This window comes from Syngnathus typhle, linkage group LG2 (assembly GCF_033458585.1).
Source record: "Syngnathus typhle isolate RoL2023-S1 ecotype Sweden linkage group LG2, RoL_Styp_1.0, whole genome shotgun sequence".
NCBI classification, from domain to species: domain Eukaryota; kingdom Metazoa; phylum Chordata; class Actinopteri; order Syngnathiformes; family Syngnathidae; genus Syngnathus; species Syngnathus typhle.
The window spans coordinates 1,551,358-1,577,816 of NC_083739.1; the positions used below are offsets into that span (position 1 = coordinate 1,551,358).

Genomic DNA, 26,459 nt, shown 5'->3' on the forward strand with positions numbered 1-26,459 from the left:
GCGAATCATTGTATTATAGCTTTGTATTATTCATTATAAGTATTATTCTACTTGTTAAAAAAAAACTATCAATATAGTGGCTCACACAATTGACTGAAAATAATGCATTATAAACACCAGTCACCAAATTCAGACGGGCGGTGATGGAGAGAGAGAGAGAGATGAGAGAGAGAGAGAGAGAGAGAGAGAGATGAGAGAGAGAGAGAGAGAGAGAGAGAGAGAGGAGAGAGAGGAGGAGAGAGAGAGAGGAGAGAGAGAGAGAGAGAGAGAGAGAGAGAGAGAGGAGAGAGAGAGAGAGAGAGAGAGAGAGAGAGAGGAGAGAGAGAGAGAGAGAGAGAGAGAGAGAGAGAGAGAGAGAGAGAGAGAGAGAGGAGAAGAGAGAGAAGAGAGAGAGAGAGAGAGAGAGAGAGAGAGAGAGAGAGAGAGAGAGAGAGAGAGAGGAGAGAGAGATGAGAGAGAGAGAGAGAGAGAGAGAGAGAGAGAGAGAGAGAGAGAGAGAGAGATTTAGTATTCCACTAGTTGAGAAATGAGTGGGGGGAAAGTTACTTGTGAGCTTCTTTGTAGTTCTTTTTTTTTAAAATAACTTCCAATTAGTTGGTGGAAGTCAATTTCGCAGCAACAGCACGCAAAGGCGCATGCGCCAACACCTGGCTGCGCGTGACGCCCACGAGAGGAAAGCTCCTTTGTAGGGCGCGCGAGGAAAGGAGATTAGAAAAGTCCAGTGCGACGGTGGCTTGGATGTTAAAACGCTATTTGTCTCCGTCCAGTCAGGGGGGATACTGTTCACCATCTCTCCAGGTGAGCGCCACTTTTTTTTTTTTTTTAGAAAGAGAAGGGCGTAAAGTAAAGTAATGGACCGGGAAGAAGAATTAAGAATAAGATAGCGCCGTTCGTGTGGAGCGCGAGACGGGAAGAAGAGAAGAATTTGCCGGGACGGACAGAGGGACAGGATGGGGTTAGATCTCAGCACACTTCGGACCCTCATCAGCAGATATGTAAGTTCCGTATAACTCATGGCATCGGTGTCTTGCCGTTTTTTCCCCCCACCACAACCACGAGGACATCATGTAGAGCAGCACTGATGCTTTTCTACCACTCATCCGATTACGTTCACTCGAGAAATGAAGACACAAGAATGTAAAAAAAAAAGCTCTTTCTGTTAATCGTCGATTGAAGCCCAACTCATTTTGAACGCTGTCATTTGAAATGATTCACTTTGGTTTAGTAGAATTAAAGTTAAAGATCAACTCGTAGTTGTCATGACCTATGCGCCCATTGCCCAATTCCGATTGAATGACTATAAATCCGATTCTTTTCGACGGTCTATATCTGTGCAATGTAAACGTACCGTAAAGCCAGGGTTTGTGTTATCACCTCAGAAATGAGCGATTGCAGCCTACGTGGAAACAAGTTGGAACTTGCACAGAAAAGCAGCCAGCCAGCCACAAAATGCAGATTATCAAAATAAATGTACCGTAATTTTCGGACTATAAATCGCGTTTTTTTTTTTTCATAGTTTGGGTGGGGGGGGGGGGCGATTTATACTCAGGAGCGACTTATATACATATATATGTTTTTTTTTCACTTTTTGGGGCATTTTATGGCTGGTGCGACTTACACTACCGTTCAAAAGTTTGGGGTCACAAAATTGTTTGGGTGACCCCAAACTTTTGAACGGTAGTGTATATATTTATTAAGATAATTATTTATAGATTATATATATAATCTTCTGTGTAAAAAATCTTATAATATATATGTATACTTATATTCATAGATTATATATAATCTTATACAAATATAAAATATAATTTATAATATTTAATTCATAATATTTTATTATAATAATATTTACACTACCGTTCAAAAGTTTGGGGTCACCCAAACAATTTTGTGACCCCAAACTTTTGAACGGTAGTGTATACTCCGGTGCGACTTATAGTCCGAAAATTACGGTAATACTATAATCATACTTGCAAATCCACTCATTTAATTAATGAGTTACTTTTTTTATATGTACCCCAAAACTAATTCTTATTTCATCGATGCAAACCAGTCTAAGACATCTTGTGACAGCTCCCATTTGAGAAGGACTACAAATGGAAAGGTCCCATGAATTATGTAATCCATTTGTTCCCCCCCCCCCCCCCCCCCCCCCCCTGCTAGTCAAATCGATGGGCTGCAATTGAGCCACCATCCTGTATGGCTCTTGCATTAGACTCCACACTAATGTGTTGCACGAGCGAGCGAGCGAGCGCTGCTCACATGAGTCAGAAAGCTTCTTGCTCAGCCGAGGCTTAGGTCCGACCTCCCAACTGTTGCTAATGGGCAATAAAATGAAATCCCTGCTGCATGGGAGCTGAAATGGAGTCGGACGCAGGCTGAGACACGACTGCCACTGATTGGTTGTGGGATGCTGATGAGGTCTGCTCGTGTAATTGATCTGGATTACAGCTCCAGACAAATGACTTTAGGCTAAATTGATTGTGATGACAGTGCATGCACTGTGAATTGTGAATATTTTCGATTAGGGTTCGCTTTCCTAAACGGGACGCTGCAAAATAATGAAGATTGACCCATGAGAAGAAATAAATATATCTTCGTTTGGTCATCTGAGGGGAAAGGAGATTTTCTTTTAATGAGGGCAGTTTGTTTAGCGAGAAATTCACTTACAAATACATCTAGCAGCCAAGAGTCACCCCAATGGCCGCCGTCTCTCAGTAGATCAAAAGAGCAGAGGATGGTTATGTAAGATCACTTCTCAAGTGTAATCTACACTCGTGCAGAATGACAATGAAATGTGACATGAACTTGCTCGCTTCGCCCATTTCTCCCATCTTCCCTTGCAATGGTTTTAACAAGACCATTTGGGAAGGCTCCAAATGTAAAGTCGAGAGTATCGAATCTGATGATGTAATAATCCTTTCTGAATTTTGCGAATCATTTTTTCGTCTCGTTCCATCCACTGCAAATATAAATCAAATATTTCTGAGTGAAGCAAGCTCAAATAATGATACAGGATTGCAACACTGTCGTGTGCTTTAGTGTGTCAAGTGACGCTCCGGCCCCGCCTCCATGTGGAGGTGTGCATCCGCAGCCAAACAGCATTCCACCGCGTCTGACTAATCGCGATTCCTGGACAGGAAGCTAAATCTCCTTCTGCTCGGGGATTAAAGGGTTACTGGTGTTCACTACCTTCACGCATTTAATCTGCTCGAGCAATCTAAGCCAATCAATCACTGGCCTGCTGCTTGTATTCTACCTGTTGCACCTTACACGGTTTATGCCATGAAAAGCTGCAGAGATAGCTTGGTTTCGGAGTTTCAGTGACGGACGCCATGCGTGCCGGGGCAGGGAATAGACTTGTAGCTAGGTGAGGTGGAGGCCAGTGGCTCACATGCACTTCTTGGCGCTGTCTGCGTATCAATAATTCATAAGCAGACACGATGATAGTGCTTGTGGAGTCTTCTATTCTTTTAATGAGTGTGTGTGGTGGTGGTGGGGGGGGAAGGGTGTTTAGGGACAGGCTGGAGTGCTTTACCCCCCTTCTCTTGGGTCACCAGCCACATCAAGAGCAGGTAAAGGTCATGGCATGACCGGATCCCCCCCCCCCCCCCCGCGTCGATATAATGCAGCCTTGATGCCCTATTTTCAAAGATATGCACGCTAAAGGTGTTTTCCATTACACGGATAAAGTGGACCTGAATTTAGACCAGCTAAAAGCAGGTCTAAGTTGTGGCATGTTCAAAAAGTTTGGGGTCAGTTAGAAATGTCCTTATTTAAAAATAATAACAATTCAATGAGGAGAACATTAAACTACCGTTTTTTTCCATGTATAATGCGCAAAATTTAACAAATTTATTCGTCCTAAAATCTGGGGTGCGCATTATACATGGGTAAAATTATTTTTTTTAATTTTTATTTTTTTATCCGGATATGATACGGAGGCGGCCATTACAGATGCGCTTTCTTCTCTGCTGTTCACTTCAAACACGCTCCATACGAACACAATGCTCTCGTATCAGACGCTTGCTCGATCACCTGTTTGTTTGCTGTCACAATGTACCCTACACAAATCTGAAACATTTCTTTGCTATCAAGTTTGCTAGCGCATGCGCAGTGATACTGACCGGCAGAATAACATCCGGTTGTTCCCAAAGACGATCTTTTTTCTGAAAGAATTTTACGTTTACGGACTTAAGTAGGAGTCAAAATGTGGGTGCGTATTATAGATGGGTACAGGCTTTTTTCCAGCATCGACATGCCATTTTTAGGGTGCGTATTATACATGGGGGCGCATTATACATGGAAAAAAACGGTAATCAAGAATACGCTCTATACCAGGGGTCTCAAACTCAAATTAAAATGAATTTTAAATATCCGCAATTTGTAAACTTTTGAGGTATTTCTAGGCAGAGCATCATATTGCCAGTTATTTTAGGTATAAGTCGACTTATTTTGGAATAATATCATACTCAGTCACTCATAATAAGTTAAAAAAAAAATTGGGTTTTGTCTGTTCAAAAAAGGTAAGACACGTGCGCTAACTATCAACGACCGCACTTTGCGACTTCATGTTATGGTGCAGAGCTTGTGTCAGAACCGCTGCAGTTGCGTTCGCAGCCCATAGAACAAGGATACCGAGATGGGCGAGATAGCCCAGGGTTAATGACTCGTGGACTCCCCTATTCCAAGAAAGAGATATGTTTGAACTTGGCTTGTCATGTCACCGTTGCTCTCTGCAACCTTAATGTTCTCCTTGACACTGGGAGTGATAGTGGCGCAACTCACTGGAACAAAGTATTCCCAGTTCCAGTCCCAGACAGTAAATAAAAACCCAGTGATAATATACAGCCCATCTTTCCAAATGCTGACTATGCACCTGACCAATACCCTGACTCTCTTGGATGCTTCAAAGCTTTCACACTACGGATTATTCTGACCTTGGATAGATCTGGTAGCCGTGTGAATGTATGTGCCCTGAAGTAACCCCCTCTATGAACAACTTTGGGCGCAAATCAGCAATGATTGTTGTATTTTTCGCACTATAAGGCGCACTGGATTATAAGGTGCACCCTAATTACCGTATTTTCCGGACTATAAGGCGCACCGGACTATAAGGTGCACCTTCAATGAATGGCCCATTTTAAAACTTAATCCTTATATAAGGCGCACCAGACTATAAAGCGCACCATTAATGCATCATGTCAGATTTTTAATCATTCTCCATTTTATCTTTTTTATTTCAACTTCAGATGCAACAAATGACTTTATAATCACAAAATAATGATCCATAGTCTTTTTGATTCATGATTCATAGTCTTCAGCAGGCCACTTATGATTGATATCATGACACACTGCTTCGGGACAGTTTGAATTTAGGAATTTAGTCCATATATAAGGCGCACTGGACTATAAGGCGCACTGTCGGCTTTTGAGAAGATTTTAGGTTTTTAGGTGCGCCTTATAGTCAGGAAAATACGGTAATTTAAATTTGAAGTTTTTAAGTGCGCCTAATAGTGTGGAAAATACGGTAATATAATGTCTGTGACCTTTGCTGACCTCCGACAAAACACAGCAACAGCGTCCCATCATTTACGGACTTCTTCATGGTCATCGCTTTCTTACACAATTTATCGTTTTATGATCGGAATTGAGATTCCAAACAACACAAGCAGTTGGCAGCAGTGGAAACTTGCCTACACGGGTTGCGGGAACTGGGCCGGACTAAAAAGACCATGAAGTCCGACGACCGTATCAATCGTGAAACAAAGTGCAGCGTTACTCAGCGTAAATCCAAGTTATTGTTTAACAGCACTGCATTAAACATTTTAAGCATGAATAAATAATCACCACATTAATGTTTGATTGGGATTTCGACAAAGAAAGCAGACACTGCTGAATTTGCAATGACTGCAATCACGAATTTGGGTTTACAACACCTTAAAAAAAATCTCCTATTTGGTTCATGATATGCTAAGCGCTTTTATTTGCTCTTAAGTGATTTGGGTCAGAGAAAGTATTTTTATTAAATAGTTCCTGCAAATGTAATTATTTAACCTTAACAACTGGGTGTCCCGGAATGCTCTTCCACATAAATTGGGGCTTGTAAGATCCATTCCAACTGCGCTACTCAGCCCAGGTCATGTGCCTAGCCTCATGCTGGCCACATGTTATCATGCTCTTGTTGCTCCTCTTTGATATTATCAGTCTTTTACACTTTGACGAAATCATTGACTTTATTAAGTTCCAGTGGTTGAGTAGAAAAAAATCGGAATGTATTGAATCAACAACAAAATAAGATGCATGTGAGGGAATATTTAGACGAGGTTATTCGTCCTTATTTATTTATTTATTTATTTATTTATTTATTTATTTATTTATTGTAGTGGCAAAAACACCCTCTGTGGTCTCGGGATACTTTTTAAGAAATTTAAAGCGAAGAATATTTCCTTTGTTTTTAATACAAAACAATACAAGTAGACCAGGAAAATCTTTGCTTTTATAAAACATTCAGAGCAGCTTCTGAGTTTAGAAAAGCATGCAATCAGTTTGTAGACTCGATATTACCGTATTTTCCGGACTATAAGGCGCACCGGACTATAAGGCGCACCTTCAATGAATGGCCCATTTTAAAACGTTGTCCTTATATAAGGCGCACCATTAATGCATCATGTCAGATTTGTAATCCAAATCAAATCATTCTCCATTTTATCTTTTTTATTTCAACTTCAGACGCAACAAGTTACTTTATAATCACAAAATAATGATCCATAGTCTTTTTGATTCATGATTCATCGTCTTCAGCGGGCCACTTATGATTGATTTCATGACACAATGCTTCGGGCCAGTTTAAATTTTAAAAACTTAGTCCATATATAAGGCGCACCGGACTATAAGGCGCACTGTCGGCTTTTGAGAAAATTTTAGATTTTTAGGTGGGCCTTATAGTCCGGAAAATACGGTATATTAAGCTGTGTAACAGATGCAAACGGAAAGTCATTTGCGTGAAACTGCACGAACGCTTAACTTAGCGTCGTCAAGCGAGCCCTCATGTCCACTAGAGCTGCTGTTAATGGCAAAGAGAGGTACTTGTGAACAACAGACTCTCCAAAATCAATAGTGAAATGAAACGATATTTGAAATTGCTATAGTGTTCAAATGTCATCTTTGGCAAACTCAAGTGTCGTGATTTTGAATGTCATTTTTCCCAACAAAAATATCAACAAAAAAGGAGGCGGGGGTTGTACGGTGAATGGAAAAAATCGCCATGGTAATCGAGTCGAAAACAAATTGTTTGTGACAACCCTAATGTAAACATAGTCATAGGAAACATTGATCTAATCTAGTGGAGATAAAAGCATAGATAATCTCCTGGTCTTCTTGGAGCTGATTGTTGATGGGGCATTGAGCAGAAACAAAGCAAGATTTTAGGATTTGACCAAAGCTTTTCAGTCGATCATCATGTTAGCAATAGAGACTTTTTCCATTGCAGCTTTGTTTGTATTTGGTTTAATGGCAATATAATATAATGGAAACCATTACACAAAATTCTCCCCCACAGGACAAAAATCAGGGATGAGCGAGAAGCGCTAATGTGCAAAGTGGCAAAGCACACACATTGGTGGGCGATAAAAGAAGAAAAGCATTTTGGTTCTTTTCCCCAGACCCTTGTGAGACATTGAAGGTATTGAGTTACAGCAGGAAGTTGAGACAGAAACAGACGGACAGACGGCACTGTCGCTGAATTCACCATCATACTGCATGCTTTCATTTTTGATCAGAATTCTTCCATAATTTGGGTACTACAAAACATGTAGGAGGGAAAATGCAGCTGCAGTGGCCTTCAAGCCAAACTTGTACCCCACGTGACTTGAACTCAGAAGGTTGAGTTTTGGGGGGGGGGGGGGAATCATGTGACTCTCAGCAGTTCTTTCCCTTTCGCTGTGCACAATGAGTCAAGTATAAGGACTGTTTGGAAAGAATGACCGTGCTTATTCTCATGGAAGTTCTGCTCGTGGTTAATTTAATTTAATTTAATTTAATTTAATTTAATTTAATTTAATTTAATTTAATTTAATTTAATTTAATTTAATTTAATTTAATTTAATTTAATTTAATTTAATTTAATTTAATTTAATTTAATTTAATTTAATTTAAAATTAAAAGGTAGTTTTAATTTAATAAAAAAAAATATTAGATGTGTTGATTTGATTGAAGATTTTGTCCTTAATGACATCAGGCCGTGAATGGCTTCGATGGTCTACCAATGCTTTAGTTACAGTGCTTTATCTCATGTGGTTCGGGGAAGTGTCAGTAGAATTTTTTTTAATGGGTTATCTCAGCTGTTAACACACGTTGCCACACATGACAAAAATCTTGGTAGCCCTCTATTCAAAAAAGTTCCAAGAGTCACTACCATGCTCACACCACATTTCAATGGTTTAGCCAAGGGTTTCTCAAAATGGATAGAATGTGGCTAATTTGCTATAAATAACATCGCCGAGCCTGACTGTTTAAAAGCCTTTACTTGATGTGCAGATGTGTGCATATTTATAGACTATATATAAGCAACGTTTGTGCTGATAATGCTTCTCCAGCAAAATATACATTTATGATAGCGTTAATGTGTCCAGTAGAGAAGCATTACTTATTTATATCAAACTCTAAAATCACAAATATCCCGACTAAGGCTATTCACAAAAAGGGTTTCGTCCTATAGCGAAAGTGCTTAGTTAGGTACCTGTCATGCATATGATGGCATTTCCACTCAATATTGCTGGTCTGAACATTTTGGAAACCCCAAAACATTCCATTTGAATTCTTAATAGTATGGACTCGCCCTTACCCAAAGAGTTGAGTGCTGCTTTCTGCTAATGTGAAATCAGTAAAACACAATGTGAAACACACCATCAACACTCAGGTGCTTATCTCTCGAGAGTAGCTTGCTCTTTGTCGTCTTTTTAAGGACGTGTTTTTTTTTTTTTTTTTATCAGGGCCTCTCTGCTGGCATAAACACGATCAAAAGCACTGACGTATATTTACAGTCTAGCCATTCTCCAATCCCAGCTGACTTTGGTTGAGAAGCCAGCTTGACCTGATCACCAGTCAATCACAGCGCAGACTAAAAGTAAACTTGTTTTTTTTCAATACATACAACAAACCCTGAGTTGGCATCATTCAGTTGTCTGGTTATATCACAGAGAACAGGCCACCATCATTTGCCTGTTGACAAGAGGTTCTGTGTGACAACAATGAATCAACCTTCAAAGCCGCATTGGAACAATGGTCGTTTGTTTCACTCATTGGTTATCTTTACACTCCAGATAACACACAGATGTCATGTGGACACCTACAAATAAACTACCGTATTTTCCCGACTATAAGGCGCACCGGACTATAAGGCGCACCTTCAATGAATGGCCCATTTTAAAACTTAATCCTTATATAAGGCGCACCGAACTATAAAGCGCACCATGAATGCATCATGTCAGATTTTTAATCCAAATCAAATCATTCTCCATTTTATCTTTTTTATTTCAACTTCAGATGCAACAAATGACTTTCTAATCACAAAATAATGATCCATAGTCTTTTTGATTCATGATTCATCGTCTTCAGCAGGCCACTTATGCTTGATTTCATGACACAATGCTTCGGACCAGTTTGAATTTAGGAATTTAGTCCATATATAAGGCGCACTGGACTATAAGGCGCACGGTCGGCTTTTGAGAAGATTTGAGGTTTTTAGGTGCGCCTTATAGTCCGGAAAATACGGTACATGGGACAACAGGTTCGGGTACTGGGAAGTGTAAATAACAAGTTAGTGCTCACTTTTACAGCTACAATGACATTTCTGGGATGACTTTTTAGGGGCTATTAGTAGTGATGGGAAAATGAAGCTTCATGAACCAATTGTTGTATTCTTTGGCTCCTCTAGATGGCAATGTTGGTTTAAAGAGAGGGTTTTAAGAAATGGCAAGTCAGCTCTTTGGTGAACAGAGAGTGCCATCTAGAGGTCGAAGTAAACACAACAATGGGTTCATGAATCATCTTGAAGCTTCATTTGCCCATCATTACCTATTACCGTAATTTTCGGACTATAAGTCGCACCGGAGTATAAGTCGCACCAGCCATAAAATGCCCAAAAAAGTGAAAAAAAACATATATATGCATATAAGTCGCTCCTGAGTATAAGTCGCCCCCCCACCCAAACTTTGGAAAAAAAACGCGACTTATAGTCCGAAAATTACGGTAGCCATCCCGGCCAAGGCTCTACCACAACAAGCACGGCTTTATCAAATTTTAGCATTCCAGTCATAGTCATAAAGGACCCAAAAAGGGTCTTACCAAAAACTTTGCCCAACATGTTAAAAGCGTAGGATTGTTCAGAAGGTCAGTGCGTAGTATGATGATGGTGACATGTTGGAGTTTTTCGGAAATGTGTCCTCACTGTGATGGGTGGGCCCGTGTGCTGCTGGAAGTGCTACCCATAACACATTTGAGGAAACTCAATTGTAAAGAACAATAGGAGAGGTGGAGTTTGTTTGCTCATCTAGATAGATAGATATCACGAGTGAGACAGTTTTTGTGTGGCATTGAGTGTAACTCGGACTCCATTGAGGCAGACAGATAGAAAGTCTGCAGGCTCCCATCATCCATCTCGGGCATCCATCCTGACCACAAACGCTTCCCCTCAAACTATAAATAAACTTCTGAAAGCCATCATGTCCTGAAACATAAAACGCCGCTCGAAGAGATTACCTAGGGTTCAGAATAGCCTCATGTCTCCAGTTACAAACAAAGGCTGAATTATACCAGCTCTTTCATGAAATTTTATTTGGTAAGGACCTCGTCTGATTCGATTAAACTCAGACAGGCTTTTCTGCAAAAAGCTTGAACGTGGGTGGAAGTTGAAGTCAATCGATAGCAGGGCCAATGAGCTGGAGCCCAAATAAACCACTAGAAATGGACAATCAATAGGGGTGTAACGATACATCGATACACATCGATTAATCGATATAATGCTCTACGATTTATTGGCATCGATGCTAAAGGTAAACATCGATTTATATCGCCGTGTTTGACCTCGGACATTAGACGCGACTATTTTGAAATCCAGTTCATTGTTGCTTGCTTCCTCTTTCCGGCGTTGTTGTGTTGTGAGCAGAGCACGCACGTGAAAGGGGAGGGGACAACTAGTCCGCGGCTCCTGGGCTGGTGCTATGGCTAGTGTCCAAAAAGACGAGGAAATTGGCTCCCCTTTAGGCTTCAAGTCATTCGTTTGGAAGCACTTTGGATTCCAAAGAAAAGATGGCTCTACGGCCAAGACACGTGCAGTTTGTAAATCCTGCCATGCGGTGATCACAAATCTCGCCGCACATTTAAAGAAAAAACACCACATCAAAGTTCAGTGTTAAAATAAGCATTTCGTATACTGCAATACTCTTGTCATTTCCTAAATAAAGAGTTTGCAGTACCTTGTTGATTTTGCGTATGAATTGTTATAAATCAGGATATTGTCCTATATTTTTTATTAAAAAAAGAAAATCGATCGTAGAGCACTATATCGCGATATATCGTGAATGAATCGCAGCAGGCTTTAAGATATCGGCAAATATCGTATCGTAGTTCTTTATATCGATATTATATCGTATCGTGACAAAACCCGCGATTTACACCCCTAACAATCAATTACTCTCAAAGGGTACAATACTCTAAATGTCAGCCAGAAATGCAAAATTTCAGTTTTTTTCTTCTTTGTTTTGCATTTTATGGCTGGTGAGACGTACTCTGGAGCGACTTATAGTCTGGAAAATACGGTAATTGATTCAAACGTAAACCTTTCTCAACATTTGACCTCCAGAACGAGAGAGTCTCATTTAAAGGGCCTGTAAACTATGGACTTTTGGAATAGACCAAGCCACGAGTCACCTGTTCAGTGGTGAGTGGGAGTGCCAATGTATGCTTCAAAAAAATAAAGTAGAATACCGTAATTTTCGGACTATAAGTCGCGTTTTTTTTCACAGTTTGGGTGGGGGGGCGACTTATACTCAGGAGCGACTTATATACATATATATGTTTTTTTTCACTTTTTTGGGCATTTTATGGCTGGTGCGACTTCTACTCCGGTGCGACTTATAGTCCGAAAATTACGGTAATTAGATTTGCACCCTCGGTCGCGCTGATTAAAATGCAAAGGAACTTCGAATGCTTTGCTATCCTGTTTGTGAATTGCTTAGGGGGAACATTGGTGTCACATGACATGCTGCTGTTGAAATAATGTGTGATGTCTGTATGATTTATGATGAATTTCCCGGCAGTGTGTGGGTGAGGAGAACTGGGTGGACAGCAGGACAATCTACATTGGACACAAGGAGCCTCCTCCAGGGGCCGAAGCCTTCATTCAACAAAGATTCCCGGACAACCGCATAGTGTCCTCAAAGGTCAGTGAAAGCATAATTAAATTAAATTAAATTAAATTAAATTAAATTAAATTAAATTAAATTAAATTAAATTAAATTAAATTAAATTAAATTAAATTAAATTAAATTAAATTAAATTAAATTAAATTAAATTAATAATAATCAGCTGAAGTGCTCCAATTAAATGAAATACATATAAATAAATGAAATACATATAAATAAATAAATTAAATTAAATTAAATTAATAATAATCAGCTGAAGTGCTCCGATTAAATGAAATACATATAAATAAATGAAATACATATAAATAAATAAATTAAATTAAATTAATAATAATCAGCTGAAGTGCTCCAATTAAATTAAATACATATAAATAAATGAAATACATTTAAATAAATAAATAAATAAATAAATAAATAAATAAATAAATAAATAAATAAATAAATAAATAAATAAATAAATAAATAAATAAATAAATAAATAAATAAATAAATAAATAAATAACAATCAGCTGAAGCGCTCCAATTTAGCCGGGGCCGACAAAGATGGGGGGCGCCAAGCAGTGCATCTGTCGTCGCATGAAGGCAGAAGCCTGTTTGTGACGCTCGTCGGCCAGTTAAAACGTTCTCAAATAAATAAATAAATAATAAAAAAATAAAATAAACAAACGCATCATTTGAGGCGGCATACAGGAGGGAAAAAAAAGCTACCAGACTATAAAATGCACCAGAATATGTATAAGCCATATTTGGGTAATGACCTGCATTACCCAAACAAATTATTTCACACTATGATAAAAGTCATGAAGAATCCATAGATAAGCCGCATAGGGTTCGAAGCTTGTGCAAAAAGTAGCAATTTATAGTCTAGAGATTATTGTACATGCATTAATCAATAAAATATGTTCGAAATAAAGATATATCAATCAATAAATGCTAAAAACTATAAATATCTCTTTGAATTGAATTTCTCCCAGTCACTGTGATTGTCTGAGATACATCCAAAAGCTCATATGACTTCTTTGTGTTTCTCAGTACACATTTTGGAACTTCATCCCCAAGAACATGTTTGAGCAGTTCAGGAGAGTTGCCAACTTCTATTTCCTCATCATATTTTTGGTTCAGGTAAAGTGCCCCATTAAAGCTAACGGTATGTTGTTATATTTTTATTCAAGATTATTTCACCATGGTCCAGTTATAAGGCATTGCTCGTAAACCGAAATAGTGAGAATTGCATGTAAGGCTGCACAATATCAATTGTGTTTTTAAGATGGAGAGAAGCCGCAATTGAAATCGGGATTACCATTGCCCAGCCCAATTGAAAAGCAAACGCTGGATAACAACAATTTTTTTTCTTCTTGCCGTGTGGCTGCTATTGCATGAGAAGTCAAAATAAAATGGACCTTTTGTGTTCATCCCATTCCATTCCCATCATAACACAAAGCGAGGAACCAAACTAATCGGCCAATCTATCTAGCGCCATCATTTTGGCCCATTAAGCACTCTTGGGTTCTATAAAGACGTATTGATTCGCATTAGTATTTATTTTTGCATTCTTTGAATTGGACATCTTCTGTGTGGAACTACCGTTTTTTTCCATGTATAATGCGCCCCCATGTATAATACGCACCCTAAAAATGGCATGTTGATGCTGGAAAAAAGCCTGTACCCATGTATAATACGCACCCAAATTTTGACTCCGACTTAAGTCCGTAAACGTAAAATTATTTCAGAAAAAAGATCATCTTTGGGAACAACTGGATGTTATTCTGCCGGTCAGTATCACTGCGCATGCGCTAGCAAACTCAATAGCGAAGAAATGTTTCGGATTTGTGTAGGGTACATTGTGACAGCAAACGAGCAGGTGATCGAGCAAGCGTCTGATACGAGAGCATTGTCTTCGTATGGAGCGTGTTTGAAGTGAACAGCAGAGAAGAAAGCGCATCTGTAATGGCGGCCTCCGTATCATATCCGGATTTAAAAAAAAACAAAAAACTTTTTTTTTTTTGTACCCATGTATAATGCGATTTTAGGACAATAAATTAGTTAAATTTTGCGCATTATACATGGAAAAAAACGGTAAATGGCTAATGTCATTGTGTCTTTTTTGAAAGCTGGAAAATGTCTTTCCATTGTTTTGTTTTTTTCCAGTTGATCATTGACACACCCACCAGTCCAATCACGAGCGGACTCCCGCTTTTTTTTGTCATCACCGTGACGGCGATCAAACAGGTAAGAGAGAGCCTAAAGGTCAGGTGGCGTCACGCCACCTACCCCGTCACCACCCGCTATGGGACGCTTTCTTCTTCTCAGGGTTACGAGGACTGGCTGAGACACAAAGCCGACAACTCCGTCAACCAGTGTTCCGTCCACGTGGTGCAAAACGGCAAAGTGATCCGCAAGCAGAGTCGCAAACTACGGGTGTGTTTCGAAACATTTGTGTGTCCAACTCCGTTACTGACCTACCTCCCCGTTCAATATCCCTCAGGTGGGAGACGTCGTCTTTGTGAAAGAAGACGAATCCTTTCCCTGCGATCTCATCCTCTTGTCTTCGTCCCGGGATGACGGAACCTGCTTTGTCACCACGGCGAGTCTTGACGGCGAGAGCAGTCACAAGGTGCGCAACGCCGGACGTCTTGTCTGTCTCCTGTTGTTTGAATAGCCTGAATGTTTTGCAGACATACTATGCAGTGCAGGACACCAAAGCTTACAATGCTGAGAAGGAGGTGGACTCAATCCACGCTACCATCGAATGTGAACAACCACAGCCAGATCTGTACAAGTTAGTGAAAGCTTCATTTTTGCATACCGTATTTTCCGCACTATAAGACGCACTGGATTATAAGGCGCATAGAATAAATAACTCAATGTTGCTCAAACGTTAATGCAATCGCAATATAGTGACACTCGAAATAGTGAAAACAACAATATATCAATAACTTAACGTTGCTCAAACGTTAATATCACACAACGCACAAAATAAACGCGTTCCTTTAATAAATTAGTCCTCATCCACAAATCCATATTTGGATTATAAGGCGCACTGTCGGCTTTTGGGAAAATTGGGGGTTTTTAGGTGCGCCTTATAGTGCGGAAAATACGGTACATTAGTTCTTCCTGATTCTCTTTGACTTTTTTTTTTTTTCTCCAAATAGGTTTGTCGGTCGCATCAACATTTATATGCACAATGAGCCAGTGGCGAGGTAAAGTTATCACGGGTCCCCTTCAAATACAGAATAGATTGGGTGATTGTCAGTGATTTTAGTATATACTGAGAGATTTTTCCTCATGGTTCCGAAAAAGACGACTTATCAGGATTGTTGTTGTTCACAGGCCATTAGGATCCGAGAACCTGCTTCTCAGAGGAGCCACGCTGAAGAACACGGAGTACATTTATGGTAAATATATTGGTTATACAATTTGTCAAGTCTCCATAAAGAGGAGATTGTCATGGCTTTTCTGTCACCCTCTTATTGTAGCAGTTGTCATCTACACCGGGATGGAAACAAAGATGGCTCTCAACTACCAGTCCAAGTCTCAGAAACGCTCTGCAGTAGAAAAGTAAGCTTTTCTGTACGTTGTCACCCAAAAAACGGAGCCTCAATTTTCCACCTTTTTGTATGCTTTTTAGCAGATTGTTTTGCTTTCCATCCTTCCATCTATATTTTCCAACCGTCACATTTACCGTATTTTCCGGACTGTAAGGTGCACCTAAAAACCTAATACTTTCTCAAAAGCCGACAGTGCGCCTTGTAGTCCGCTGCGCCTTATATATGGACCAAATTCCTACATTTAAACTGGCCCGAAGCATTGTGTCATGGAATCAATCATAAGTGGCCCGCTGAAGACTATGAATCACGAATCAAAAAGACTATGGATCATTATTTTGTGATTATAAATTAATTTGTTGCGTCTGAAGTCGAAATAAAAAAGATAAAATGGAGAATGATTTGATTTGGATTCAAAATCTGACATGATGCATTCATGGTGCGCCTTATAGTCCGGTGCGCCTTATATAAGGACAACGTTTTAAAACGGGCCATTCACTGAAGGTGCGCCTTATAGTCCGGAAAATACGGTACATATCCAGACACAATTTGTGCAGAGGATATTTAACAGCTCTGGTCTTGGCAGGTCAATGAACGCCTATTTGGTGGTCTACTTATGCATTCTCATCATCAAGGCCATTATCAACACGGTGCTCAAATACGCGTGGCAGGCCGACCCAACCAGAGACGAGCCCTGGTACGATCAAAGAACTGAGGTGGAGAGGCAGAGAAATATTGTGAGTCCATTGTGTCACACTGTTGGTTATTCTTTTTATTTATTTATTTATTTCTCTTGTTGAGCTTCTTCTTGCCTCCACAGGTGATAAGAGCCTTCACAGACTTCCTGGCTTTCATGGTCCTATTCAACTACATCATCCCTGTTTCCATGTACGTCACTGTGGAGATGCAGAAGTTCCTGGGCTCCTATTTCATTATGTGGGATGATGAGATGTTTGACCAGGAGCTCGGGGAGAGAGCAGTGGTCAACACATCAGACCTGAATGAAGAGCTGGGACAGGTTCCCCTCAATGTCTTATTTTGTTTTGCGAACAATTTCTCCAGGTGGCATTTCCGTAGATTTAGCCTTTCGATCTTCTCACCAGGTGGAGTACGTGTTTACGGATAAGACGGGAACGCTGACGGAAAACAACATGGAGTTCATCGAGTGCTGCGTGGATGGACACGTTTACGTCGCCCAAGCTATTTGCAATGGACAGGTTCGCCCTTTTTGAGGATCCTCATGCCGCGAACCGATTCTTTATCAACGGCGGAGAAGGCATCTACGAATCTTCCGATTGCTTTGTTTCTGAATCCCTCGCTTCCTCCATTTCTATCATTTCATTAGGTGATGCCCGGTGCAGATAGCATGGACATGATTGACACATCACCAGGTCCCGAGGCCAGGGTGAGTGCAGGCCACCATATTATTTCCACGACTCAGAGTACTAAGTTGGCTCTCAAAACGACAGGAGCGCGAGGAGTTGTTTTTCCGTGCGCTGTGCTTATGCCACACCGTGCAAGTGAAAGAGGAGGAGACGGTAGACGGCATCAAGCAGGGCATCCATCACGGCAAGTCCACTTCCTTCTACATCTCATCATCCCCGGATGAGGTGGCGCTTGTGGAGGGCATGAAGAGGTGTCTTAATACACACATGATATGACGCAACTACGCACGGAGACTCTTATTGGACCATTTGTAATGTCTTTGTCTCGCCGAAGGCTCGGCTTCACGTATCTGAGACTCAAAGACAGTCACATGGAGATCTTGAACAGAGAGGAGGAGATTGAGAGGTTAGTGGATTGATCCAGGAGCTTCAGAGAACGATTACATGTTCAACCTCCCTCCATCAGGTTTGAACTCCTGGAAGTTCTGACCTTTGACTCGGTCAGACGGAGGATGAGCGTCATTGTCAAGGCCAGCACCGGTAATATGGATGTTCTGCTCGGGTCTGATTTCTCCATGATCCTTCTTCTTTCGTTTCTGTGCAAAGGTGAGCTGTACCTGTTCTGCAAAGGAGCAGACTCGTCCATCTTCCCGAGGGTCGTATCAGGCAAGGTGGATCAAGTCAGAGCTCGGGTGGAGCACAATGCGGTGGTGAGTCCATACTCGTGCCACTCCACGCTATTTCCCTTTTTGCATTCATCATGGGCCAACCGGATCTCCCCCAAGGAGGGTCTTAGGACACTCTGTGTGGCATATCGGCCTCTCAGTCCAGCGCAGTACCAGGAGGTGTGCCAACTGCTGAGTCGAGCCAAGTTGGCACTACAGGACAGGGAGAAACGGCTGGCGGAGGCCTACGACATTATTGAGAAAGACCTCATCCTGCTAGGAGCCACCGCTGTGGAAGACAGGTAGACACAATCCGCCATGCGAGGTTCAGTTGAGAACCATGTACAGTAACCCCTCGTTTATGGCGGATAATTGGATGTGAAAATCCGCAAAGTCGTGTCACCATTTTTTGTGTACCGTATTTTCCGAACTATAAGGCGCACCGGACTATAAGGCGCACCTTCAATGAATGGACCATTTTAAAACTTAATCCTTATATAAGGCGCACCGGACTATAAAGCGCACCATTAATGCATCATGTCAGATTTTTAATCCAAATCAAAACATTCTCCATTTTATCTTTTTTATTTCAACTTCAGATGCAACAAATGACTTTATAATCACAAAATAATGATCCATAGTCTTTTTGATTCATGATTCATAGTCTTCAGCGGGCCAATTATGCTTGATTTCATGACACAATGCTTCGGGCCAGTTTGAATTTAGGAATTTAGTCCATATATAAGGCGCACTGGACTATAAGGCGGTTTTTAGGTGCGCTTTATAGTCTGGAAAATACGGTATATTAAACCCTATACGGAAGTGCATATGTTATCATTAGAAGATTAAATAATAGTTTCAAACATGTAAATGCTATATTAATACGTAGTATAAATGACGTACAGAAAATACCGTATAAATAATATAATTATAAATAAAAATAGTGTGTGTGTGTGTAACATGTAGACATAGCTAAAGTATACATACTGTAAATGTTTTATTATAACAACTTTTTTTATAACAAGGTACAAGTGTACATACTGTAAATATGTTTTTAGAACTCTTTTATTATTATATATTTTCTATAACAAGGTACAATACTGTAAATGTGTTTTTAGAACTCTAATTATTATAACAACTTTTTTACAAAAAGTGTACTTACTGTAAATATGTTTTTAGAACTCTTTTATTACCGTCATTTTCGGACTATAAGTCGCACCGGAGTATAAGTCGCACCAGCCATAAAATGCCCAAAAAAGTGAAAAAAAACATATATACCGTAATTTTCGGACTATAAGTCGCACCGGAGTATAAGTCACACCAGCCATAAAATGCCGAAAAAAGTGAAAAAAAACATATATATGTATATAAGTCGCTCCTGAGTATAAATCGCCCCCCCCCCCCAAACTATGAAAAAAAACGCGATTTATAGTCCGAAAATTACGGTATGTACATAAGTCACTCCTGAGTATAAGTCGCCCCCCCACCCAAACTATGAAAAAAAACGCGACTTATAGTCCGAAAATTACGGTATTATATATTTTTTATAACAAGGTACAATACTGTAAATGTGCTTTTAGAACTCTTCTTATTATAACAACTTTTTTACAAAAAGTGTACTTACTGTAATTGTGTGGACACTCCCTGCCGTCTGCGGGCAACTTTTATGCCATCATTCCTCAATTTAGAAGTTTTATTTTGAATTTGTGATTTTTTTTTTTTGAATTTGGAAAAAAAAATCCACGATGGATTGAACCCGCGATAAACGAACCGCGATGTAGCGAGGGATCACTCTATCTGAGTGTGAATGGCTTTCCGGCGACCTACTTCTAATTGGCTGGAATAGGATTCCGCTTGTTTGGAACTAAATTGGATCGACAGTGGAAAATGGATGAATGGGTGGTATTCTTATCTAGGAAGGCTGTCTCCCATCATCCCACCACATCGGTTCTCCATTTCATGCATGCTACCGCCTTAACGACTCGCTGAATGATTCAATCGTTATTTCATGCCAAGACATTGTTAGGAATTGGACATCATCTTGGACTTTTGCAAAGTGAGTTAGACAGAAAGTTGCCCCTTGCGTTTCACCCTTGACTTGTTCCTTCTTCAGTTGGCGATACGGCAAATGGAAGGTTCAAACCTCACGATGCCTTCTAACAATCTCCTCGATCCTTCCTCCGTTTTTAGACTGCAAGAAAAAGCGGCGGACACCATCGAGTCTCTGCACAAGGCCGGTATGAAGGTGTGGGTGCTGACGGGTGACAAGATGGAGACGGCGGCCGCCACTTGCTACGCCAGCAAGCTTTTCCACCGCAACACGCAGATCCTGGAGCTGACCACCAAGCGCACAGAGGAGCAAAGTCTTCACGATGTCCTCTTCGATCTGAGTAGAACTGTCCTCAGGCACCACGGTGGCATGAGCAGGGACGTTTCTGGGTGAGTTTGTCGGCAGATGATTGGGGAGAGAAATTCAAACGTCACATCTGCGCTTCAGTTTATCGGGTGACTACACGGACTACGGCCTCATCATCGACGGAGCCACCCTCTCGACAGTGATGAAGCCAGGCCAGGAGGACTCCAACTCGGGGAACTACAAAGAAATCTTCCTGGAAATTTGCCGCAACTGCAGTGCCGTACTCTGCTGTCGGATGGCGCCGCTCCAGAAAGCGCAGGTACGAAACAGGAAGTCTTCCTCCCAATGTGACGATTTCATGCTTTTCCCTTCTCCGATACTTTTCAAGATTGTGAAGCTGATCAAGACCTCCGAGGAGCATCCAATCACACTTGCTGTCGGAGATGGAGCCAATGATGTCAGCATGATCCTTGAAGCTCATGTTGGCATAGGTGAGAACACTGTCAAGCCTAAAAAGTTGAGGAGCATTTCATGGGACAAAATGGCCGCCTTCAGGTATCATGGGTAAAGAGGGACGTCAGGCAGTGAGGAACAGCGACTATGCCATCCCCAAATTCAAACACCTGAAGAAGATTCTCCTCGTCCATGGACACTATTACTACATCCGCATCTCTGAACTTGTACAGTACTTCTTTTACAAGGTACCAGCGTGCGGATTGTGTATTTGTTTTCATGCAAAGCGCAGCATAGACCAACCATCTTTGTTTCCCTTCCGCCAGAATGTCTGCTTCATCTTTCCGCAGTTCCTGTACCAGTTCTTCTGTGGTTTCTCACAACAGGTAGGGAGGCGCAACGCAGAAATACATCTCGAAATGAATCATTGTGTCTCTTCTCATCCTCAGCCACTGTATGACACCGCCTACTTGACTCTCTACAACATTAGCTTCACTTCGCTGCCCATTCTGGTCTACAGTCTCATCGAGCAGCACATCAACATGCAAATCCTGAAGAAGGACCCAGCTCTGTACAGGTTGGAGCTAACCATAGTTGTCACCTTGTATTTTTTCTGTCCAGGTTAGTCGTAAGGGTCACTCGAGGCTGACGCCAGCATTTTTGTAGCTCGTCTGAAACGAGACAGTAAAGTGTCGATTACCGTAATTTTCGGGCTATAAGTCGCTTTTTTTTTTTTTTATAGTTTGGGTGGGGGGGCGACTTATGAATGCAGCTAAACATAAATGATTATGTCTGGGTATGTTCTTCTTGTGGGTTTTAGCTTGTATTTGTTTTATAATCTATTTATTCTATTTATTTTTTATCTCATGCGCGGATCGGTTGGCACTTTTTAAATTTCGTTGTACATGTGACAATGACAAATAAAGATTTATTCTATTCTATTATACTCAGGAGCGACTTATATACATATATATGGGTTTTTTTCACTTTTTTGGGCATTTTATGGCTGGTGCGACTTATAGTCCAGAAATGACGGTAGCTAATGCTAATGCTCACCATCACGGTTCATCCTTCCCTCCACAGAGACATTGCCAAGAACTCGTTACTGCGGTGGCCCATCTTCATCTACTGGACTGTCTTAGGTGTATATGACGCCATTGTGATGTTCTTTGGTGCTTACTTCCTGTTTGACAACACCACCTTTACCAGCAATGGACAGGTAGCGCCAACAACATTTGGTTACTTCAACAATTCACAGGAAATAATAACACGGTTGTTGAACTAGTTTCATCTTCAGTGTCCAGGTGCAGTTCTGCAAAAGAGAGCATTTAGATTGTCTGCTCAAATGTCGTCACTGCCTTTTTTCACTCTTGGCCGGTGTTACTGTCCTAAAACTTTGTCAGCTCCTTAATTATTTTTTGTTGCATCCATTGATTTTTTTTTTTTCTTTCTTTCTCCAAACTGTTTTTCAGTTGTTTTTCATTTTCTGGCTTTTGTTTTCCTCTCCTCTTACCTTTGTGTTGCCTTTTCTTTATGCTTCTCTTTTCCTCCTCCTAGCTAATGACAACCAACACACAGATGGTAAGCCTGCCCACGTTTCAATGTCCGCCCCCACCGAGATTCCCCACTTTGACCTTTGGCACTGACTCCTCATACGGAAGCAACCATTTTTCCCAATCTCATCTCATGTCCCTCCCTCTCTTGATGCTTGTTGTAGAAACACCAGCAGTAGGCTCGTAGCATATTCACTCATACCCACGCTTGCTGCACTTTTGATTCCACCGACAACAGTTCACGTGACCAAAAAAAACAAACTTTTCTATAGTGATGGGGAAAATGAAGCTTCATGAACCAGTTGTTGTATTCTTGGGCTCCTATAGATGGCAATGTTGGCTTAAAGTGAGAGATTTAAGAAATGGCAAGTCAGCTCTTTGGTGATCAGAGACTGCCATCTAGAGGTCTAAGTAAACACAACAACGGGTTCATGAACCATCTTGAAGCTTCATTTGCCCCTCATTACATTTCGGGCCCGTCTTTGGTTTCCCAAGGACCCACTCCGGCATGCAATACTGAACATTTTTCAGGTCATGAATCATTCTGGTTTTAGTATGCTTATGTTACCCAGAGATCATTAAATGTTTGTCTTAACTGTCACCAAAAAATGAAGTCTCACATTGTTAACATGCAACCGTGGCTGTGCAAAACATTACACTCCCTGTTATATATACCTATGCATTTTATTTGTGCCTATAAAGAGAACAAATACCGTTTTTTTCCATGTATAATGCGCAAAATGTAACTAATTTATTGTCCTAAAATCTGGGGTGCGCATTATATATGGGTACAAAAAAACAAAATATTTATTTATTTATTATTATTTTTTTTTAATCCGGATATGATACGGAGGCCGCCATTATAGATGCGCTTTCTTCTCTGCTGTTCACGTCAAACACGCTCCATCCGAACACAATGCTCTCGTATCAGACGCTTGCTCGATCATCTGCTTGTTTGCTGTCACAATGTGCCCTACACAAATCCGACACATTTCTTCGCTATCGAGTTTGCTAGCGCATGCGCAGTGATACCGACCGGCAGAATAACATCCGCTTGTTCCCAAAGATGATCTATTTTCTGAAATAATTTACGGACTTAAGTAGGAGTCAAAACTTGGGTGCGTATTATACATGGGTACAGGCTTTTTTCCAGCATCAACATGCCATTTTTAGGGTGCGTATTATACATGGGGGCGCATTATACATGGAAAAAAACGGTATGTACCCTAAGGTACTCAATGGATGTTCGCCTACAGATGGTATCATTTTTAAAGGCACCAATACAAAAGGTACAATTGATCTAAGCTAGAAGGTCCTGCCCAGTGACAAACCATTGGAACCTGAATGGTATAGAGTTAGCACCGATTTTTTTTTTTTTTTAGTAGAAATGTATCTGTTCCAATTTAAAGATGGTGTTTGTCTGTGTCCATTAATTAAGGCGTGGACAAGCTACTTTGCGTAAATACCGTGGGAGGATGTTGTTGTTGTTGTTGTTGACACGAGGAAAGTGAAGTGTTTGAAAGGTTACTTGGCGCCGTGTGAATTTGTTGTTTATGTTGTCATCCACCCACTAATGGCTATTATGATGACAGAATTGAAATGGATTCAACTTGCAAAAAGTACTTTGGATGTTTTCTTAACTTGGGCAGAAGAAAACAATAATATCCAAGGTCCAGGCAGGTCTTTATTTGTTGTGGCCTATTTAATGACGCCAACATTGCATACTCGAGTATCATTATTAACAACACCCCCTCCCTCCCTTACTCCCTCCCGCCGCTTCATGTTGTTCACCATCTGTTTGATTGATTGATTCATGTTGATCTTGTGCACACATATAGAATGATATCTGGTTGTGAACTACTCCACCATATTTGTTTGGTCGAATTAAAATGATTGGTCGATGGGACACAAACAGGAGCAACATCTTTTTTTTTCCCCCCTGCAGATGTTTGGAAACTGGACCTTTGGGACGCTGGTGTTTACAGTGCTGGTCTTCACTGTTACATTCAAGGTACATCATACACACACACACCCAAGTTCACGCACACACATTGACATGGCTCTTCTGCCCCCAGTTGGCCCTCGATACACATTACTGGACCTGGATCAACCACTTTGTAATATGGGGCTCGCTTATCTTCTTTGTGGTCTTCTCTCTGCTGTGGGGAGGGATCATCTGGTAGGCCTTTTGCACGCTCCCATTTGGCTCTGGAATGTTGCTTTCTGATGACCTAGTTGTCACAACATGTCTGGTGTCCCGCAGGCCTTTCCTCAACTACCAAAGGATGTACTATGTATTCATGCAGATGTTGTCTAGCGGCCCCGCCTGGCTTAGCATAGTACTGCTAATTACAGCCAGTCTTCTACCGGATGTGCTTAAGAAGGTCATTTGGAGGTCACTATGGCCCACCACAACTGAACGTATACAGGTGAGTTGTTCCGTAGTCGTTAACAACGACCAGCTCAGCATTAATGGTGTCATTTTAAGTTTGGTAAGACCGCGGCAGTGTCTGAAGGTCAGCAGGACTAGGACTGCCCAGTCAGTCAGCGTCTGTGTGTATGCTCCTTTAATTGATTTCAGAATGAGGGAGGTCGGACTCAACTGAACTTGTTTTCTCAATATGGTCCCAATCCTTTTAGGTTAAGTACATTCATTGTCCAGGTACAAATGTTGTCCGCGGCAGTGAGCTTCTTCCATATGACCTTCTCATCTCCCTCGACTTGTCCAAAGCTAATCAACTGATTCTAAAAATGTTCTTCTCACTCTGACCTTTAGTTTTAGTCACTGTATCTTTTTTTGATACATCTGACTGCTTCTCCTGAGCTTTAAATTCTCCCCTTCCCTTCTTTTCCCTCCCCATCTTCTGACTTCCTGTTTTCTCCTTCTGCAATTCTGCTCCCCTGGTAGATGAAACGTCGATGCCTTGCCTCTCAGCCTTCCACCATATTTATGCTGTCTCAGACCTCCAGCAGAATCAGTTTCTAACCCCTGCCTACCCTGAGGTGACCCATCCGCTTCCTTCCCTTTCAGTCCGACCTACTCGAACACTTCCTCTTTCCTACCGCGTTGCTTTTTCCATTCGTTCGTTTTGCATGAAACTGAAGTCGCATCTGGATTCAACTATGAAGAGACAATGTTTGTGTATATATATGTGTGTGTGCGGTGTGTGTTTGTGTACGCAGCATGTAACAGATAATAGCGCTTATGAGGAGGCCGAAGCCTGCCTGAGTTCTGACTCCTTGCTAGGTGGGCTAGCTGTCACACAAGCCTAGAAGGCTTCAGCATGGTAAAGCTTACTTTGTGCGTGTGTGTGTGTTTCTTATTCGAATAAAGTTTTTTTTTTCCTACCTCAATGAAATTTGAGACTGACTATCAGGTGGTTGTGCATGTGTGTTGGCTGCTTGGGTGGTTTGATCTGTTTGGATCTCTGGGGCCCTCTGGTGACCGAGTGCATCCTTTCGACCGAAACAGCCTTGGTGCTGAACGGTCCGCTCATGGTTCTATTTGCATGGTTTGGTTCTTAATAGGGAAGCTATAAAAGTGGACGCAACATCCCAGTTGACCAATCAGAGAAAAAATAAAAAAAAACTACTACCGTATTTTTCGGACTATAAGGCGCACCTAAAAACCAAAAACTTTCTCAAAAGCCGACAGTGCGCCTTATAGTCCGGTGCGCCTTATATATGGAGCAAATTCCTAAATTTAAACTGGCCCGAAGCATTGTGTGATGAAATCAATCATAAGTGGCCTGCTGAAGACTATAAATCATGAATCAAAAAGACTATGGCTCATTATTTTGTGATTATAAAGTAATTTGTTGCGTCTGAAATTGAAATAGAAAAGATAAAATGGAGAATGATTTGATTTGGATTCAAAATGTGACATGATGCATTCATGGTGCGCCTTATAGTCCGGTGCGCCTTATATAAGGACAACGTTTTCGAATGGGCCATTCATTGAAGGTGCGCCTTATAGTCGGGAAAATACGGTAATTTAAGCATAGTTGGAAGGATACTTCCAAATCTGAAGGAATGCCTTTTTAAACTCTGAACCCAACTGGGATGTTAGTGTCGCTC

The 26,459-nt window shown here is 41.0% G+C and overlaps 1 protein-coding gene across 3 annotated transcripts in view; it reads left to right on the forward strand.

Annotated features, from left to right (window-relative positions):
- The first annotated feature begins 592 nt into the window (after positions 1 to 592).
- The window catches only part of atp11a (ATPase phospholipid transporting 11A), a 28,157-nt gene continuing 2,290 nt past the window's right edge, over positions 593 to 26,459 (forward strand). The window contains exons 1-30 of one of the 3 annotated variants that reach the window (XM_061271893.1): positions 597 to 995; positions 12,321 to 12,443; positions 13,458 to 13,547; positions 14,574 to 14,654; positions 14,736 to 14,843; positions 14,911 to 15,039; positions 15,101 to 15,204; positions 15,578 to 15,625; positions 15,756 to 15,820; positions 15,902 to 15,983; positions 16,557 to 16,707; positions 16,791 to 16,988; positions 17,074 to 17,187; positions 17,316 to 17,375; positions 17,440 to 17,606; positions 17,690 to 17,761; positions 17,822 to 17,895; positions 17,962 to 18,065; positions 18,141 to 18,322; positions 20,211 to 20,459; positions 20,518 to 20,695; positions 20,765 to 20,867; positions 20,932 to 21,077; positions 21,156 to 21,215; positions 21,279 to 21,406; positions 21,913 to 22,048; positions 24,328 to 24,393; positions 24,458 to 24,561; positions 24,646 to 24,811; positions 25,566 to 25,669. In XM_061271893.1, coding sequence (XP_061127877.1) covers positions 951 to 995; positions 12,321 to 12,443; positions 13,458 to 13,547; positions 14,574 to 14,654; positions 14,736 to 14,843; positions 14,911 to 15,039; positions 15,101 to 15,204; positions 15,578 to 15,625; positions 15,756 to 15,820; positions 15,902 to 15,983; positions 16,557 to 16,707; positions 16,791 to 16,988; positions 17,074 to 17,187; positions 17,316 to 17,375; positions 17,440 to 17,606; positions 17,690 to 17,761; positions 17,822 to 17,895; positions 17,962 to 18,065; positions 18,141 to 18,322; positions 20,211 to 20,459; positions 20,518 to 20,695; positions 20,765 to 20,867; positions 20,932 to 21,077; positions 21,156 to 21,215; positions 21,279 to 21,406; positions 21,913 to 22,048; positions 24,328 to 24,393; positions 24,458 to 24,561; positions 24,646 to 24,811; positions 25,566 to 25,655 — 3,423 coding nt within the window. In that variant the 5' untranslated portion in view covers positions 597 to 950 and the 3' untranslated portion in view covers positions 25,656 to 25,669. Of the gene's footprint in view, positions 996 to 12,320; positions 12,444 to 13,457; positions 13,548 to 14,573; positions 14,655 to 14,735; positions 14,844 to 14,910; positions 15,040 to 15,100; positions 15,205 to 15,577; positions 15,626 to 15,755; positions 15,821 to 15,901; positions 15,984 to 16,556; positions 16,708 to 16,790; positions 16,989 to 17,073; positions 17,188 to 17,315; positions 17,376 to 17,439; positions 17,607 to 17,689; positions 17,762 to 17,821; positions 17,896 to 17,961; positions 18,066 to 18,140; positions 18,323 to 20,210; positions 20,460 to 20,517; positions 20,696 to 20,764; positions 20,868 to 20,931; positions 21,078 to 21,155; positions 21,216 to 21,278; positions 21,407 to 21,912; positions 22,049 to 24,327; positions 24,394 to 24,457; positions 24,562 to 24,645; positions 24,812 to 25,290; positions 25,386 to 25,565; positions 25,670 to 26,459 lie in introns of all 3 variants that reach the window. The other 2 variants (XM_061271897.1, XM_061271892.1) reach the window with 2 other exon arrangements.